This window comes from Salvelinus namaycush, chromosome 39 (genome assembly GCF_016432855.1).
Source record: "Salvelinus namaycush isolate Seneca chromosome 39, SaNama_1.0, whole genome shotgun sequence".
NCBI lineage: Eukaryota > Metazoa > Chordata > Actinopteri > Salmoniformes > Salmonidae > Salvelinus > Salvelinus namaycush.
Genome location: NC_052345.1, coordinates 12,495,910 through 12,515,240, shown reverse-complemented (window position 1 = coordinate 12,515,240; position 19,331 = coordinate 12,495,910). Strand labels below are relative to the sequence as shown.

Genomic DNA, 19,331 nt, shown 5'->3' with positions numbered 1-19,331 from the left:
TCTCTCTCTTAACAAAAACACTTTCATAATTTTTCATATTACATGCACAACCCATAGAATGGAAACTTAATCTATGTGTACTTTCCAAGTTACAGTATTTCCTTTATAGCATTTTTAATGACATCACAAAATAACAAACAAAATGACATTAGTGTTCTATAGATCCCCTCCGACCATTACCAAACGTTCTATGTTCGAAATATTGTTCCAGTATTCGCTTTTGAACGTGTCAGAGTTTCAGTGGGAAAAGGTCTGTTGAGACAAAGCACATTCCTTTGATGAATTTGTAGAGGGAGAGCCTGGATCTTCAAATCAAAATCGAATCAAAAATCGAATCAAATGAAATTGTATTAGTCACATGCACCGAATACAACAGGTATAACAGCCCCCCCCCAACCAACAGTGCAGTTTCGAAAAATACGGATAAGAATAAGAGATAAAAGTAACAAGTAATTAAAGAGCAGCAGTAAAAAAATATATATATATATAAAGGGGGGTGCCGGTACAGAGTCAATGTGCGGGGGCACCGGTTAGTTGAGGTAGTATGTACATGTAGGAAGAGTTAATTAAAGTGACTATGCATAGATGACAAAAGAGAATGGCAGTGGTGTGGAGGGGGGGGGGGGGGCAATGCAAATAGTCTGGCTAGCCATTTGACAAGATGTTCAGGTGTCTTATGGCTTGGGGGTAAAAGCTGTTTAGAAGCCTCTTGGACCTAGACTTGCTGCTCTGGTACGGTAGCAGAGAGAACAGTCTATGACTAGGGTGGCTGGTGTCTTTGACAATTTTTAGGGCTTTCCTCTGACACCGCCTGGTATAGAAGTCCTGGATGGCAGGAAGCTTGGCCCCAGTGATGTACTGGGCCGTACACACTACCCTCTGTAGTGCCTTGCGGTCGGACGCCGAGCAGTTAACATACCAGGCAGTGATGCAACCAGTCAGGATGCTCTTGATGGTGCAGCTGTAGAACATTTTGAGGATCTGAGGACCCATGCCAAATCTTTTCAGTCTCCTGAGGGGGAATAGGTTTTGTCATGCCCGCTTCACGACTGTCATGGTGTGCTTGGACCATGTTAGTTTGTTGGTGATGTGGACACTAAGGAACTCACAACCTGCAGCTCTCAACCTGCTCCACTACAGCCCCGTCGATGAGAATGGGGGCATGCTCGGTGCTTTTTTCCCTGTTGTCCACAATCATCTCCTTTGTCTTGATCACGTTGAGGGAGAGGTTGTTGTTCTGGCACCACACAGTCAGGTCTCTGACCTCCTCCCTATAGAATGTCTTGTTGTTGTCAGCGATCAGGACTACCACTGTTGTGTCATCAGCAAATTTAATGATGGTGTTGGAGTTGTGCCTGGCCATGCAGTCATGAGTGAACAGGGAGTACAGGACGGGGCTGAGCACGCACCCCTGAGGGGCCCCTGTGTTGAGGATCAGCGTGGCGGATGAATTGTTACCTACCCTTACCACCTGGGGATGGCCCATCAGGAAGTCCAGGATCCAGTTGCAGGTCCTTAGCTTATTGATGAGCTTTGAGGGCAGTATGGTGTTGAACGCTGAGCTGTAGTCAATGAATAGCATTCTCACATAGGTGTTCCTTTTGTCCAGGTGGGAAAGGGCAGTGTGGAGTGCAATAGAGACTGCATCATCTGTGGATCTGTTGGTGCGGTATGCAAATTGGAGTGGGTCTAGGGTTTCTGGGATGATGGTGTTGATTTGAGCAATGACCAGCCTTTCAAAGCACTTCATGGCTACAGACATGAGTGCTACGGGTTGGTAGTCATTTAGGCAGGTTACCTTAGTGTTCTTGGGCACAGACACTATCGTGGTCTGCTTAAAACATGTTGGTATTACAGACTCGGACAGGGAAAGGTTGAAAATGTCAGTGAAGACACATGCTAGCTGGTCAGCGCATGCTCGCAGTACACGTCCTGGTAATCCGTCTGGCCTTGCGGCCTTGTGAATGTTGACCTGTCTAAAGGTCTTACTCACATCGGCTGCAGAGAGCGTGATCACACAGTCTTCCGGTACAGCTGGTGCTCTCATGCATGTTTCAGTGCTATTTGCCTCGAAGTGAGCATAGAAGTAGTTTAGCTCGTCTGGTTGGCTCGTGTCACTGGGCAGCTCTCAGCTGTGCTTTCCTTTGTAGTCTATAATGGTTTACAAGCCCTGCCACATCCAACGAGCGTCGGAGCCGGTGTAGTACGATTCGATCTCAGTCCAGTATTGACACTTGCCTGTTTGATAGTTCGTTGGAGGGAATAGTGGGATTTCTTATAAGCTTCCGGGTTAGATTCCCACTCCTTGAAAGCGGCAGCTCTAGCCTTTAGCTCAGTGCGGATGCTGCATATAATCCATGGCTTCTGGTTGGGGTATGTACGTACGGTCAATGTGGGGACGATGTCATCGATGCACTTATTGATGAAGTCAATGACAGATGTGGTGTACTCCTCAATGCCTTCGGAAGAATCACGGAACATATTCCAGTCTGTGCTAGAAAAACAGTCCTGTAGCTTAGCATCTGCTTCATCTGACCACTTTTTTATTGATCTAGTCACTGGTGCTTCCTGCTTAAATTTTAGCTTGAAAGCAGGAATCAGGAGGATGGAATTATGGTCAGATTTGCCAAATGGAGGGTGAGGGAGCGCTTTGTATGTGTCTCTGTGTGTGGAGTATAGGTGGTCCAGAGTTATTTTCCCTCTGGTTGCACATTTAACATGCTGATAGTAATTTGGTAAAACTGATTTAGGTTTCCCTGCATTAAAGTCTCCGGCTACTAGGAGTGCCGCCTCTGGGTGAGCGTTTTCTTGTTTGCTTATGGCGGAATACAGCTCATTCAATGCTATCTTAGTGCCAGCCTCTGACTGTGGTGGTATGTAAACAGCTACAAAGAATACAGATGAAAACGGTAGTGTGGTCTACAGCTTATCATGAGAAACTGTACCTCAGGCGAGCAATAGCTCGAGACTTCCTTAGATATCGTGCACCAGCTGTTGTTTACAAAAATACATAGACCGGCGCCCCATGTCTTACCAGACGCCGTTGTTCTATCCTGCCGGTACATCGTATAACAAGCCAGCTGTATGTTGATGTTGTTGTCGTTCAGACACGACTCCGTGAAGCATAAGATGTTACAGTTTTTAATGTCCTGTTGGTAGTTTAATCTTAATCGTAACTCGTCAATTTTATTATCCAAAGACTGCACATTTGCTAGCAGAATTGAGGGAAGTGGGGATTTATTTGATCACCTTCGACTTCTCAGCAGGCAGCCCGCTCTCCGGCCTCTCTTTCTCCGCCTCCTCTTCACGCAGATCACAGGGATCGAGGCCTGTTCTCGAGGGAGCCGTATATCCTCCGCCTCGGGCTCGTCAGAGTCGTGAAAGAAAAAATAGGATTCTGCTAGTCCGTGGTGAGTAATCGCAGTCCTGATGTCTAGAAGTTATTTTCGGTCATAATAGACGGTAGCGGCAACATTATGTACAAAATGAGTAAAGAAACAAGTTACAAACAACGCAGACAAAAAAACGAAAGAAAACAATCACGTAAAACGCCTGCCTTCTGATCCGGCGCCATTTTATCTTCTCCCCTGATTTACGACTGGACGTGAGTTGTTAATCCCCATTAGTACTTTCCTTCCCCCTCTACGGGTGAAAGGGGGTCTATTTGAAGTTATTAATTGCAAACCTGATTCTCGTGGTCAGTCATGACACTTGCTTGAGAAATTGGTCTTTGCTAAGAAGCTATTTTTGTTTATTTTCTGACCATTTTAATTGAAAACAATCACAGTAAGACGCTTAATTGTTACCCAGAAAGGATTTGATATTGAGATAAAAAATGGCTGCATTGGACCTTTAAGGATTCCTTACATCTGTTTTCTGAGAAGGCTTTTATCAAATCACAAACAAACAGAGAGACAGACAGTGATGTCCCATCCTGCTCCTTCTCACATACCATGACGAGATATTAGGCCCAGCTGTGGGGCTGACAGCAGAGTGTCTCTGTCTGAAATATTCCTATCTTTCTCTGTCTATTTGTTCCCTCTCTTCATCTCTGTCATTCTATCTGTCTGGTCTGCTCCAGTCTCTGTCATTCTATCTGTCTGGTCTGCTCCAGTCTCTGTCATTCTATCTGTCTGGTCTGCTGCTTTCTCTGTCATTCTATCTGTCTGGTCTGCTCCAGTCTCTGTCATTCTATCTGTCTGGTCTGCTCCAGTCTCTGTCATTCTATCTGTCTGGTCTGCTCCAGTCTCTGTCATTCTATCTGTCTGGTCTGTTCCAGTCTCTGTCATTCTATCTGTCTGGTGTGCTCCAGTCTCTGTCATTCTATCTGTCTGGTGTGCTCCAGTCTCTGTCATTCTATCTGTCTGGTCTGCTCCAGTCTCTGTCATTCTATCTGTCTGGTCTGCTACAGTCTCTGTCATTCTATCTGTCTGGTCTGCTCCAGTCTCTGTCATTCTATCTGTCTGGTCTGCTCCAGTCTCTGTCATTCTATGTCTGGTGTGCTCCAGTCTCTGTCTGTCTATCTGTCTGGTGTGCTCTAGTCTCTGTCTGTCTAGCTCCTCTCCCTTTCTCTGTCCGTCTAGCCCCTCTCCCTTTCTCTGTCTGTCTAGCCCCTCTCCCTTTCTCTGTCCGTCTAGCCCCTCTCCCTTTCTCTGTCTGTCTAGCCCCTCTCCCTTTCTCTGTCTGTCTAGCCCCTCTCCCTTTCTCTGTCTGTCTAGCCCCTCTCCCTTTCTCTGTCCGTCTAGCCCCTCTCCCTTTCTCTGGCCGTCTAGCCCCCTCTCTTTCTCTGGCCGTCTAGCCCCTCTCTCTTTCTCTGTCCGTCTAGCCCCTCTCCCTTTCTCTGTCCGTCTAGCCCCCCTCTCTTTCTCTGTCGCTCTAGCCCCCCTCTCTTTCTCTGGCCGTCTAGCCCCTCTCTCTTTCTCTGTCGGTCTAGCCCCCCTCTCTTTCTCTGTCCGTCTAGCCCCCCTCTCTTTCTCTGTCGGTCTAGCCCCCCTCTCTTTCTCTGGCCGTCTAGCCCCTCTCTCTTTCTCTGTCGGTCTAACCCCCCTCTCTTTCTCTGTCTGTCTAGCCCCTCTCTCTTTCTCTGTCCGTCTAGCCCCTCTCTCTTTCTCTGTCGGTCTAGTCCCCCTCTCTTTCTCTGTCTGTCTAGCCCCTCTCTCTTTCTCTGTCCGTCTAGCCCCTCTCTCTTTCTCTGTCGGTCTAGCCCCCCTCTCTTTCTCTGTCGGTCTAACCCCCCTCTCTTTCTCTGTCCGTCTAGCCCCTCTCCCTTTCTCTGGCCGTCTAGCCCCCTCTCTTTCTCTGGCCGTCTAGCCCCTCTCTCTTTCTCTGTCCGTCTAGCCCCTCTCCCTTTCTCTGTCCGTCTAGCCCCTCTCTCTTTCTCTGTCGGTCTAGCCCCCCTCTCTTTCTCTGTCGGTCTAACCCCCCTCTCTTTCTCTGTCCGTCTAGCCCCTCTCCCTTTCTCTGGCCGTCTAGCCCCCTCTCTTTCTCTGGCCGTCTAGCCCCTCTCTCTTTCTCTGTCCGTCTAGCCCCTCTCCCTTTCTCTGTCCGTCTAGCCCCTCTCTCTTTCTCTGTCGGTCTAGCCCCCCTCTCTTTCTCTGTCCGTCTAGCCCCCCTCTCTTTCTCTGTCGGTCTAGCCCCCCTCTCTTTCTCTGGCCGTCTAGCCCCTCTCTCTTTCTCTGTCGGTCTAACCCCCCTCTCTTTCTCTGTCTGTCTAGCCCCTCTCTCTTTCTCTGTCCGTCTAGCCCCTCTCTCTTTCTCTGTCGGTCTAGTCCCCCTCTCTTTCTCTGTCTGTCTAGCCCCTCTCTCTTTCTCTGTCCGTCTAGCCCCTCTCTCTTTCTCTGTCGGTCTAGCCCCCCTCTCTTTCTCTGTCGGTCTAACCCCCCTCTCTTTCTCTGTCTGTCTAGCCCCTCTCCCTTTCTCTGTCCGTCTAGCCCCCTCTCTTTCTCTGGCCGTCTAGCCCCTCTCTCTTTCTCTGTCCGTCTAGCCCCTCTCCCTTTCTCTGTCCGTCTAGCCCCCCTCTCTTTCTCTGTCGGTCTAGCCCCCCTCTCTTTCTCTGGCCGTCTAGCCCCTCTCTCTTTCTCTGTCGGTCTAGCCCCCCTCTCTTTCTCTGTCCGTCTAGCCCCCCTCTCTTTCTCTGTCGGTCTAGCCCCCCTCTCTTTCTCTGGCCGTCTAGCCCCTCTCTCTTTCTCTGTCGGTCTAACCCCCCTCTCTTTCTCTGTCTGTCTAGCCCCTCTCTCTTTCTCTGTCCGTCTAGCCCCTCTCTCTTTCTCTGTCGGTCTAGTCCCCCTCTCTTTCTCTGTCCGTCTAGCCCCTCTCCCTTTCTCTGTCCGTCTAGCCCCTCTCTCTTTCTCTGTCTGTCTAGCCCCTCTCTCTTTCTCTGTCCGTCTAGCCCCTCTCTCTTTCTCTGTCGGTCTAGTCCCCCTCTCTTTCTCTGTCTGTCTAGCCCCTCTCTCTTTCTCTGTCCGTCTAGCCCCTCTCTCTTTCTCTGTCGGTCTAGCCCCCCTCTCTTTCTCTGTCGGTCTAACCCCCCTCTCTTTCTCTGTCTGTCTAGCCCCTCTCCCTTTCTCTGTCCGTCTAGCCCCCTCTCTTTCTCTGGCCGTCTAGCCCCTCTCTCTTTCTCTGTCCGTCTAGCCCCTCTCCCTTTCTCTGTCCGTCTAGCCCCCCTCTCTTTCTCTGTCGGTCTAGCCCCCCTCTCTTTCTCTGGCCGTCTAGCCCCTCTCTCTTTCTCTGTCGGTCTAGCCCCCCTCTCTTTCTCTGTCCGTCTAGCCCCCCTCTCTTTCTCTGTCGGTCTAGCCCCCCTCTCTTTCTCTGGCCGTCTAGCCCCTCTCTCTTTCTCTGTCGGTCTAACCCCCCTCTCTTTCTCTGTCTGTCTAGCCCCTCTCTCTTTCTCTGTCCGTCTAGCCCCTCTCTCTTTCTCTGTCGGTCTAGTCCCCCTCTCTTTCTCTGTCCGTCTAGCCCCTCTCTCTTTCTCTGTCGGTCTAGCCCCCCTCTCTTTCTCTGCCTGGTTTTCCTTTTTCTGTGTCGGTCAGAGCAGCAGGGCTTTCCATGATGATCCTGTTACAATGGGTAAAAAGCCTCTGTCTGGTAGGTATGGTAATTAACGGACAGAGATTCTCACCACGAGAATGTTACAGTGAGTGAGTGGAATAATGAATTTACACCCCATAGACATAGGATAGAGCAGGATAGGGCCTTTAAGATTTAGTAGGCTAACAAGTCTGGCCCACTGACCATGTGTGTGTGTGTGTGCGCAGCCCTTACCTGGTCTGGCGTGGTCTTGCCCTCCTCAGCAACCATGGCACGTAGGCAGGAGATGGAGCCGATGAGAGGCACAGCCAGACCGACACGTAGATACCTCTGACCCTTAGTACTGAACACCAGGGTCACACTCATACACCTGGAGAGGGAGAGAGAAAGAGAATCTTGTTCCAGACAGTTCTTCACAAGCACACACACAAAGACAGCTTCTAGACATTACACTTGCTGTGCTGGTCTCTTATCCCCTCCACAGTGTCTGCCTGGGCATGCCTGACTGCAAGGCGATGCTAACGTGTTAGCATTAGCACCACAGGGAGCCTGTCTGTGTCTGCTGAGGCATGCCTATCTACAATCAACAGGAGCTAGCTAGTGCAGAAGATGTGAGCATGACAGGTGGAGCAATGGAAGGATGGAGGGATGAGCACTTAATGCTATCTGAGGCCACAGGTTTGAGGTATGACTCAGGTGAGGGAAGAACGGGTGGAGGGATAGAGAGATGGAGGGATGGATAGAGGAAAGTCTGGCAGAGAGACAGGAGCTCTGATGACGCCCCAGCTTCCTGCCTTCCCATCATGCATTATTCAGGAAGTGTTGTCGTCGTCGCTAACAGAGTGCTCAAAGAGCAGAGACACGGGGAGGATGTGAGCGCTGGTTTGTTGATGTTGTTAGACATGCTGAGATGAGACTGGATGAGAGACGGAGATGCGGTGTACAAAGTAAGAGCCGGTGATGTTAGTTAACCCCCTGCTGATGTAAGAAGACACGACCATTATTGAGATCTCACTAAGATTTCAGTTGCAGACAGCGGAGCGATAAGGGGAATATGCCATCAGTAAGTGAGGACAATGAGATGAGAGAATACATCCCTCCCAAAGGGGGGCACAACGGAGTCCCAAAATCATTAACTGTGTGGGTCCCACTTGAACTGATGAGGATTCATGAAGTCAGTCTCTTGGTATTAAGGTCATATGCTGGATATTTAAGAGCTATACAAGAGCTATACCTTAATACAAATGCGGTAAGTTGCATCGTATAAGAGTGTCTACTACCAAACTAGCATGTTAATAGAATCAGTATCAGACTGGCCCTGTGGATAGACTGTCTGTGAGCTAGAGAGGGACAATGCGATATATACGCTATTCCAGCAAGCTGTTGTGCATCTGTCAGAAACGCCCACCCTGCTTTTCACAACACTAGCACTTGATCATATTCCACTGTGTCTTGTTGTCACAAAAAGGGAGAACTGGTAACATGAAAAGTGTACATGTCACACACACACACACACACACACACACACACACACACACACACACACACACACACACACACACACACACACACACACACACACACACACACACACACACACACAAACACACGTGCAGTGGCTTTATGACTGGTGTGGCTTACCTGGTTTGCCGTAGGGGAATGGGCAGTGAGATGCAGAGGAATGGGTCAAAGGTGTTGCTCTGTTTAAGGCAATGTGGACATGTCAGGGAGGACCTACAGATACAACAGAGAGAGGGAGAGAGGGGGTATGGGTTCAGGTATATTTCACCCCAATTACTAAATTACATATTGGTTTCCTTACCCTGTAAGCAGTCTATGGACAAGGTAAGACAGCAATCCACGCTTTAGTTTTGTTTACCTGGACACTGTTCCAAATGCTAACCTTTAAACATTTGTGGCACAAATCCAATGCAAGTCAATGCTAACTATATTAGCATTTTTGCGCTTCATGTCCAAATCATCTATGTCACACAATACATTTTTTGATACTTTAGGATGAGTAAGCCAGATCCAATCGAGGGGCAACCTGGTCAAATCCATTTTCCAACCAGCTCCTCTCACGTGAGGTGGGATGGTGTGGTACACAGACACATGATCTTGGACACCGTGTGTGTGTGTGTGTGTGTGTGTGTGTGTGTGTGTGTGTGTGTGTGTGTGTGTGTGTGTGTGTGTGTGTGTGTGTGTGTGTGTGTGTGTGTGTGTGTGTGTGTCTAGGTTGAGTGGAGAGGTAAAGATGTTCAACCTCACCTGGCAGGGCTTCTATATGTGTAACGTTATGCATGGCGTGTTACGGAGTAGCTGGACAGAACAGAGAAAGTGCATTTAGCTCCAAGAGAGACACCACTACACCTGGAGCCTCACATCCTCTGTTAGAAAACACACCGGAAGAGACTGAAATATTCACAAGAAAGGAGAGAAATAATGTGGTTTTATTTGAATATTTCAGCGGGTGTTCAAAAACCGTGGTGGGAAGAGAGGAATGTGGGGACGGAAAAAGATAAGAAAGAAAGAGTCATACAGCAGGAATTAGGTAGATGTAGGGAGGTTAACCGTTAAATCGCTTAGCCACCTTAAATACACTTGTCCGGTAATGCTTAGGTTCATTTTCATAATTTTGTAGGATTAAATTGGCGCGTGTGTATTTTCGTTAGTCGTCATGCATCTTATTTATCACACGTGCACAGCATGCATAGCCTAGTTTGAGGAGAGGAATAGCCTACTTACTGGAGTGAAAACTGCTTTCGGAAGCCCAGTCATTGTTCAACAAATAACAATTCTAAATGCAATCGCGTGTTAAAAACATTGGTGGCCACGATTAAAAAGGAGCTACTTTAATTTCTAAGTATGAACTCGTAAAGCGCGCCTCCAAATTCGCTATTCGGATGCATACGCTATAGCCTGCCTACCGTTGACTATCAGCGCGTCACTCACCACTTTGCAATGTCAGCTTGAGGCAGTATAATTATTTGAAACTTGAACGTTTACGTCACTTCATATAATGAGGCGTGTGTTACCTTGCTTCAAAGTAGCATAGCCAAAATACCTCCAAAGAAACGCGGAGGCAATTATTTTATAAAGACTTCCTCATGCCATTAACCAGCATTTCTCTCCTGTTCTATTGGTTTTCAAATCAACTTTCTTTCATTGTCCAGCAGCCAAAGGCACAATCCTAGTCATATTAGCAACCCATCATAGTAGTTGCTATTAGATTCCCCCTCTTTCTAAGTTTCTAATTGAGATGTCATCTCTGTCAAATGGAACTGCTCCATTAGGTGCACAGTTTAGAACTGGGTTTTCCACCAATTGCATTTGGGTAAATGTTTGAAAAGGAAGTTTTACTAGCTGCTTTATTACAGGAGTTGCATGTTAAATAGTAGGCTACAGCCTTTTGACTGTAAGACGATAGGCTTGCTTTGTTGCATGCTTCCATTAGGCTCTTAATGAAAACTGTCTGGTCCATGTATGCATGCATAGTATCAGAGAGGAAGAGGTGAAACGAGAGGTTTCACTCTCGCCAAAATAAGTCCAATGCGTTTCTATTGGGGATGCACTGACATTACATTTTTGGCCGATACTGATATCCGATATTTTCCTTGCCAAAAGAAAAACGATACCGATAACCGATATTTAACATTTTTGCGGCCTTTTCAGCATTCTAGTTCAGTTAAATAGTTGAAACACACACACACACACACACACACACACACACACACACACACACACACACACACACACACACACACACACACACACACACACACACACACGCACACACACACACACACACACACAGACCAAAAAGTGATTTTGTTGTCATTTACGTATTACCAGTAAAACATAATCAAAACCAATTTATTTCAGTTAGGCCTACTTGCTGTGCTGTTTTGTTGTTCATTTGTTCAGTCTTAACCAGGATTTCATCATACATGTCAAGCAGTGACGTTTCAGCTCTCTGTCTGTCAGTGGCCTCTCTTCCAGTGCGCACTGTCACGGTGTCCGTTTCCATCTTGTCCAGCTGTGTCTGTAACATTTCACGTAAACCCTGTTTTCTTGTCTGCATCAAAGTAGCGGTCCTTGTACCTAGCATAGAGCATGGTGACGACACAGTAGAGGTGCAGAGAGAATACCACGGAATCGCTTGTTCACAGCCTCTTGTAGAGTACTTTTGCAAGTTTTAACCCCACGGTCTGTGTCGGCAGTTTTGTTGAGCAGGCGTCTCAATGCCATGACCAAGGGTATCACTTCTGCTGCAGACACAGTTGATGAGCTTATTTCTCCAGTCAGTTGTTCGAATGGCGCTAGGAGTGTTCATGTTTCCAAGTTTCAAACATGTTCTCAAATGCCATTGAAATGGCAGCAGCGGTATGAGAACCAGCTCATTCTTGAGGATGCAATATGACTTTCCTCAGTAGGAAATCCTCGTCGACCCACTGTGCTGTCAGACTCAGCATGCTCATGGGGTTGACATTGCTGGTCCAAATGTCAGTCGTGAAGCTAATAGCAGTGACGCCCATAGCAAGAAGTTCATGGATGTGAGTTTCAGCAATACTGTGTAATTACGGTAGGGAAACATCTGAAAAATAGCGCCTACTTGGTAGTGTGTACCGGTGCTCAACCAGTCGACGAAAGCCAACATCATCCGTGACAGAGAACGGTTGATTGTCAAGGGAAATGAATTCCATTATCTAGGCTTGAATGGATTTTGCCTTTGAGTTGTCTTGCTGAAATTTTCTTACTCTTTCAAACGACGGCTCGACTTGTTGACTGCTCGATCCACACAGCAGACATTGTGGGCTAGGTTATGAATGCTGTGTTACACGTGTAGAGACATATTTTTCGTGCCGTCATTACGTCATCTACCTACGTTATATAGTTATGCACGTCAGCTTAGACATCGGTTTTGCACATCGGGGTTAAACTAGACATCGGGCCGATGCTGGCATTTTTAGCTAATATCGTCCGATTCCGATATGCTTACTGATATATTGTGCATCCCTAGTTTCTATGGGCTTATTTTGGGCCGAAGCTTGTTGCCTGCCTTCCCGTCTTTGGACGACTCCCATTGCTCTGGTGACTCCCATTGCTCTGGTGACTCCCATTGCTCTGGTGACTCCCATTGCTCTGGCGACTCCCATTGCTCTGGCGACTCCCATTGCTCTGGCGACTCCCATTGCTCTGGTGACTCCCATTGCTCTGGTGACTCCCATTGCTCTGGTGACTCCCATTGCTCTGACGTGTCGATCACGTATTTTGTTTTTTTACAGTTTGTTGATGATCAGTTAGTCGGCACCAAAATTGACCGAAATGTCTATCCCTAAGTAGATGTGGTTATTAGAAAGAGAGAGGTGCAGACGGAAACTGAAGAGAGAGCACCAAGTCAACTGAGAAGCAAGGACATCCAGATTAACAGGGACATGACACCTGCAACATCATCCCAATGCAAAAGATTCACTACCCCGTCTCATCCTCCCGTGTCATGCAGGGCATCCACTACCAGTATCAACCAACACAATAATGACTCCAACATGAATACCTCCCTGGCCAGTGACCCAGCCAGAGTACACCCAGGGTGATTTAGTAGTGGTGTGGGACAGCAGAGCCACAGAGGTGATCAACCCTACAGGGGGATCAGCAGGGGATGAGCCTGGGGGTTAAGCACAGAAACATGGAGGACAGCCAAGAGGACTGTGTCAGCAGCATCCCCAGGGGGAGGGGGAGGGGGAGAAGGTAAAGGCGGATGTAGAGAGAAAGATGGAGGCAGAGGAGAGAAGGAAGGATGGCAGTGGTGGTAGAGAAGGATGGATGGTGGTGGTAGAGAGAAGGAAGGATGGTGGTGGTGGTAGAGAGAGGGATGGATGGTGGTGGTAGAGAGAAGGAAGGATGGTGGTGGTGGTAGAGAGAAGGAAGGATGGTGGTGGTAGAGAGAAGGAAGGATGGCAGTGGTGGTAGAGACTGGTTGGAGAGAGAGAGGCAGACTAGCTTGTGTGGAACATGTTAGCTCCACCGTGCTGATACATCTGACTGCTCCTCTCTCTGCTCTCTCTGCTCTCTCTGCTCTCTCTTTTCCTCCTGGTTGTTCTCAGCTGAATGAGTCCAGGTTATCAGGTGTTCTGCTGAGTCACTCCAGGACAGTGATGCAGTCAAGTATAGTCGGTACAGGTCTGTAACGAGAGTCGTTACAACACAGGCCCTGTATCCACAAAGAGTCTCAGAGTAGGAGCGCTGATCTAGAATCAGGTCCCCACCTGTCCTTCTAATCTTATTCCTTCTGATCTAAAAGGCGAAACTGATCCTAGATCAGCACCTACTCTCCTACTCTGAGAGGTTTTGTAGATATGGGCCCAGATATCATAGAAATAGCATTACTATTTCAAAAGTATTACTTAGTTATTCTATTTCTATGAATCTAGTCATTCTATTTCTATGGATCTAGTCATTCTATTTCTTTGGATCTATCACAAATTCTGAGAGTTAAAGGGGTTAAAATGATTCCTGTATTTACTCTGTATGGGAAAGTGACAGTCACAGCATTAGTGGTGCTTACACGTTCCAACATCACTTAGAACTGTCTCCGTGGAGTCTGACACGCACACACACGCACACACGCACGCACGCACGCACGCACGCACGCACGCACACACACACACACACACACACACACACACACACACACACACACACTCTCTGGCATCACTTAAAACTCTGTGTGTGGAGGCTGACAGCATTTCCATTCTGGTGTGTGCGTGTGTGTGTGTCTGTGAGAAGAGAGTCTGTCAGTGTGTGTGTGTGTGTCTGTGAAGAGAGAGTCTGTCAGTGTGTGTGTGTGTCTGTGAGGAGAGAGTCTGTCAGTGTGTGTGTGTGTGTCTGTGAGTAGAGAGTCTGTCAGTGTGTGTGTGTGTCTGTGAAGAGAGTCTGTCAGTGTGTGTGTGTGTGTCTGTGAGGAGAGAGTCTGTCAGTGTGTGTGTGTGTGTCTGTGAAGAGAGAGTCTGTCAGTGTGTGTGTGTCTGTGAAGAGAGAGTCTGTCAGTGTGTGTGTGTCTGTGAAGAGAGAGTCTGTCAGTGTGTGTGTGTCTGTGAAGAGAGAGTCTGTCAGTGTGTGTGTGTGTGTGTGTCTGTGAGGAGAGAGTCTGTCAGTGTGTGTGTGTGTCTGTGAGGAGAGAGTCTGTCAGTGTGTGTGGGTGTGTCTGTGAAGAGAGAGTCTGTCAGTGTGTGTGTGTGTGTGTCTGTGAAGAGAGAGTCTGTCAGTGTGTGTGTGTGTGTGTCTGTGAGGAGAGAGTCTGTCAGTGTGTGTGTGTGTCTGTGAGGAGAGAGTCTGTCAGTGTGTGTGTGTGTGTGTCTGTGAAGAGAGAGTCTGTCAGTGTGTGTGTGTGTGTGTGTCTGTGAAGAGAGAGTCTGTCAGTATGTGTGTGTGTGTGTGTGTGTGTCTGTGAGGAGAGAGTCTGTCAGTGTGTGTGTGTGTGTGTGTGTGTCTGTGAAGAGAGAGTCTGTCAGTGTGTGTGTGTGTGTGAGGAGAGAGTCTGTCAGTGTGTGTGTGTGTGTGTGTGTCTGTGTCTGTGAGGAGAGTCTGTCAGTGTGTGTGTGTGTCTGTGGAGACAGAGTCTATCAGTGTGTGTGTGTCTGTGAAGAGGAAGTATGTCAGTGTGTGTGTGCCTGTGAGGAGAGAGTCTGTCAGTATGTGTGTGTGTCTGTGGTAGAGGTCGACCGATTAATCGGAATGGCCGATTAATTAGGGCCGATTTCAAGTTTTCATAACAATCGGAAATCGGTCATTTTGGACGCCGATGTTACACCTTTATTTAACTAGGCAAGTCAGTTAAGAACACATTCTTATTTTCAATGACGGCCTAGGAACGGTGGGTTAACTGCCTTGTTCAGGGGCAGAACGACAGATTTTTACCTTGTCAGCTCAGGGACTCAATCTTGCAACCTTACGGTTAACTAGTCCAACGCTCTAACCACCTGCCTCACGAGGAGCCCGCCTGTTATGCGAATGCAGTAAGAAGCCAAGGTAAGTTGCTAGTGTAACGGATGTGAAATGGCTAGCTAGTTAGCGGGTACGCGCTAATAGCGTTTCAATCAGTTACGTCACTTGCTCTGAAACCTAGAAGTAGTGTTGCCCCTTGCTCTGCAAGGGCCGTGGCCTTTGTGGAGCGATGGGTAACGATGCTTCGTGGGCGACTGTTGTTGATGTGTGCAGAGGGTCCCTGGTTCGCGCCCGTGTCGGGGCGAGGGGACGGTTTAAAGTTATACTGTTACATTGATGCTGTAGACCCGGATCACTGGTTGCTGCGGAAAAGGAGGAGGTTGAAAGGGGGGTGAGTGTAACGGATGTGAAATGGCTAGCTAGTTAGCGGGTACGCGCTAATAGCGTTCCAATCAGTTACGTCACTTGCTCTGAAACCTAGAAGTAGTGTTGCCCCTTGCTCTGCAAGGGCCGCGGCTTTTGTGGAGCGATGGGTAACGACGCTTCGTGGGTGACTGTTGTCGATGTGTGCAGAGGGTCCCTGGTTCGCGCCCGTGTCGAGGCGAGGGGACGACGTAAAGTTATACTGTTACACTAGCTAGCATTAAACTTATCTTATAAAAAACAATCAATCAATCATAATCACTAGTTATAACTACACATGGTTGATGATATTACTAGTTTATCTAGCGTGTCCTGCTTTGCATATAATCGATGCGGTGCGCATTCGCGAAAAAGGACTGTCGTTGCTCCAACGTGTACCTAACCATAAACATCAATGCCTTTCTTAAAATCAATACACAGAAGTATATATTTTTAAACCTGCATATTTAGCTAAAAGAAATCCAGGTTAGCAGGCAATATTAACCAGGTGAAATTGTGTCACTTTTCTTGCGTTCATTGCACGCAGAGTCAGGGTATATGCAACATTTTGGGCCGCCTGGCTCATTGCGAACTAATTTGCCAGAATTCTACGTAATTGTGACATAACATTGAAGGTTGTGCAATGTAACAGGAATATTTAGACTGATGGATGCCACCCGTTAGATAAAATACGGAACGGTTCCGTATTTCACTGAAAGAATAAACGTTTTGTTTTCGAGATGATAGTTTCCGGATTCGACCATATTTTATGACCAAAGGCTCGTATTTCTGTGTGTTATTATGTTATAATTAAGTCTATGATTTGAAAGAGCAGTCTGACTGAGCGATGGTAGGCACCAGCAGGCTCGTAAGCATTCATTCAAACAGCACTTTCGTGCGTTTTGCCAGCAGCTCTGCTGTTTATGAATTCAAGCCTATCAACTCCCGAGATTAGGCTGGTGTAACCGATGTGAAATGGCCAGCTAGTTAGCGGGGTGCGCGCTAATAGCGTTTCAAACGTCACTCGCTCTGAGACTTGGAGTAGTTGTTCCCCTTGTTCTGCATGGGTAACACTGCTTCGAGGGTGGCTGTTGTTGATGTGTTCCTGGTTCGAGCCCAGGTAGGGGCGAGGAGAGGGACGGAAGCTATACTGTTACACTGGCAATACTAAAGTGCCTATAAGAACATCCAATAGTCAAAGGTATATGAAATACAAATGGTATAGAGAGAAATAGTCCTATAATTCCTATAATAACTACAACCTAAAACTTCTTACCTGGGAATATTGAAGACTCATGTTAAAAGGAACCACCAGCTTTCATATGTTCTCATGTTCTGAGCAAGGAACTTAAACGTTAGCTTTCTTACATGGCACATATTGCACTTTTACTTTCTTCTCCTACACTTTGTTTATGCATTATTTAAACCAAATTGAACATGTTTATTTATTTATTTGAAGCTAAATTGATTTTATTGATGTATTATATTAAGTTAAAATAAGTGTTCATTCAGTATTGTTGTAATTGTCATTATTACAACAACAACAACAAAAAAAAACGATTAATCGGTATCGGCTTTTTTTGGTCCTCCAATAATCGGTATCGGTATCGGCGTTGAAAAATCATAATCGGTCGACCTCTAGTCTGTGTAGAGAGAGTCTGTCAGTGTGTGTGTGTGTCTGTGAGGAGAGAGTCTGTCAGTGTGTGTGTGTGTCTGTGAGGAGAGAGTCTGTCAGTGTGTCTGTGTCAAACCTATCCTCGCACCACCATCCACTCTACATTTGGCTGACTCTCACAGCACCAATCCCCTGGCCTCTAGCCCACAGCAACGAGTTAGCAGTCCTACCGACCGACCGACGGTCTACCAGAAACCATTATTCATCATTTATACAGATGAGTTTTTGAACAGCCTCTCTGCACCACCTAAATAAATAGTACGTGACCAGCATTACTAAACACGTAGCCTCATATCAACTTTCTTTGAACGCAGCATCTATATCGCTCAGGACCACTGAATTAAGACATAATAACCCAAACAGCATGACTGAACCTGCAGCCTCACCCTATTGGAATGCAGCTCTCATGTCATAGGCCTACATATATAGCACATGCTACGCATCAACATACATTAGACAGAATTCAAACGTCATGACGTAGACACAGTGCTTTTAGAGAATGTTTGACCAGTAAATTGGTCCAAGAGCTTTCTTGAACGCAGCTCTCATAGCAAACAGCTCATACCGTGTATTACCCTGAACCCACATGAGACAGAATGAAGATACTGTGTCAAACACACAACACAGACCTTCTTGGTGAATACATTTGAACCCACGGTGAATCTGGTCTTCCATCAATCCCCTTTTCCTTTCAGTTTCACCAGCTAAAAATCCCTCTCTGCTTGAATAATGTATTCCAATGGATTCACAGTCGATTTTATCCAAAAATTGAGAGGACAAATGCGAGATATAACTTCCCCAGGGGTTGGAGTCAGCCGGGTCTCATAAATACTCAGTGCCCATGTGAAAAGCCCATTTGAGATTCAATATCGCGCCATTGGTGATTTGCATTTTCCACAAATGTGGCTAAAAGCGAAGTGGTAGAGAAACACATTGGTAATGGCCGGGGTGGCGAATGATGCCTGAACAGAAATGCAAGGACCCCAATCCCATACACTGATGGATACAGGCCGGCACAGAGGTCGTGATGCCATTTCAGCCCAGTGCCACTCCAGGACAAAGGTACAGGCTCGAGTATCCCCTCAGTCGTTCGACTAATCAATCAATCCACAGAGAAAAGTCTACAGTATAGCGTCTTCTGCCCTGTAATTAGCATAACGTCTAAAGTGGAACACATGGCAAGTCCTTCCAGACTTTTGCTCTACAGGTCGGCAGACAGTTCCTCCTCTGCTCCCTCCTTTCCTCTCTTCCTCATTTCCTCTCTACCTCATTTCCTTTCTTCCTCTCTACCTCATTTCTTCTCTATCTCATTTCCTCTGGTGAAACGGGGCGGGCTGCTGTAGCCAGAGCCAAATTCCCCTGTCAGTCAGTCTGTCTGGGTTGCTGGTGTCTGCGATGGGTTGGGTTGGATGAGTGCACTGAGGCTGATCTGCCTCTATCTGCTTCTCCATTAGAGACCTTTAAACAAAGGGCCCACGCCATGGGAAATTAACAGAGGGCTACGCCTCAAAGGGGGGAGGGGGGGGGACAATTGTTTTCGCCTGCCTCTCTCTGAGGGGTGTGACGAGCTGGAAGATGAAGTCTGGGAGCTAATGCAACGCGGGTTAGGAGACAATGTAACGGCTTTCGTTGGTGGATGGAGAGGAGGACCTAAATGCAGCGTGGTACGTATCCATAATAACTTTTAATGAGAATGAATACAAAATACAAAAAGAACAAGAGAATCAAAATGAAAACCGAAACAGTCCCGAATGGTGAAAACACTAAAACGTAAAACAACTACCCACAACCCATAGTGGGAAAACAGGCTACCTAAGTATGATTCTCAATCAGAGACAACGATCGACACCTGCCTCTGATTGAGAACCATACTAGGCCAAACACATAGAAATATAACGTATAGAACAAAACATAGAAAAACAACATAGAATGCCCACCCCAGCTCACGCCCTGACCAAACACAGAAATAGACACCCTAGACATAAAACATAGAAACATACAAAGCAAACTATGGTCAGAACGTGACAGACAAGCTGATTGGTCTGTTGAATGCTTCCTGTGCTGGGACATTGTCTTCAACTTCAAGAGATTGAGTGTGGCATTTGTGATATTAGAGGCAGCACTAAGCCAAAATGGATGTTCATTTGCTTAAAAACTTTGAGTTGAACCCCCCCGCCCCCAAAAATATTTGTGGTGACCTTCATCTTACAGTATTGATGAAGTTTAAGGTTGACCATCCTCATCATCCTGCGCTAGTATTTCCTCTGCTGATGATGAGTACTAT

The 19,331-nt window shown here is 47.1% G+C and overlaps 1 protein-coding gene across 1 annotated transcript in view; it reads right to left on the bottom strand.

The window, feature by feature from the left end:
• The window catches only part of LOC120032811 (ubiquitin carboxyl-terminal hydrolase 43-like), a 134,859-nt gene that overhangs the window by 49,884 nt on the left and 65,644 nt on the right, over positions 1-19,331 (bottom strand). The window contains exons 4-5 of the mRNA XM_038978994.1: positions 8,668-8,760; positions 7,261-7,396 (exon numbers count right to left, since the gene is read on the bottom strand). Coding sequence (XP_038834922.1) covers positions 7,261-7,396; positions 8,668-8,760 — 229 coding nt within the window. The remainder of the gene's footprint in view (positions 1-7,260; positions 7,397-8,667; positions 8,761-19,331) is intronic.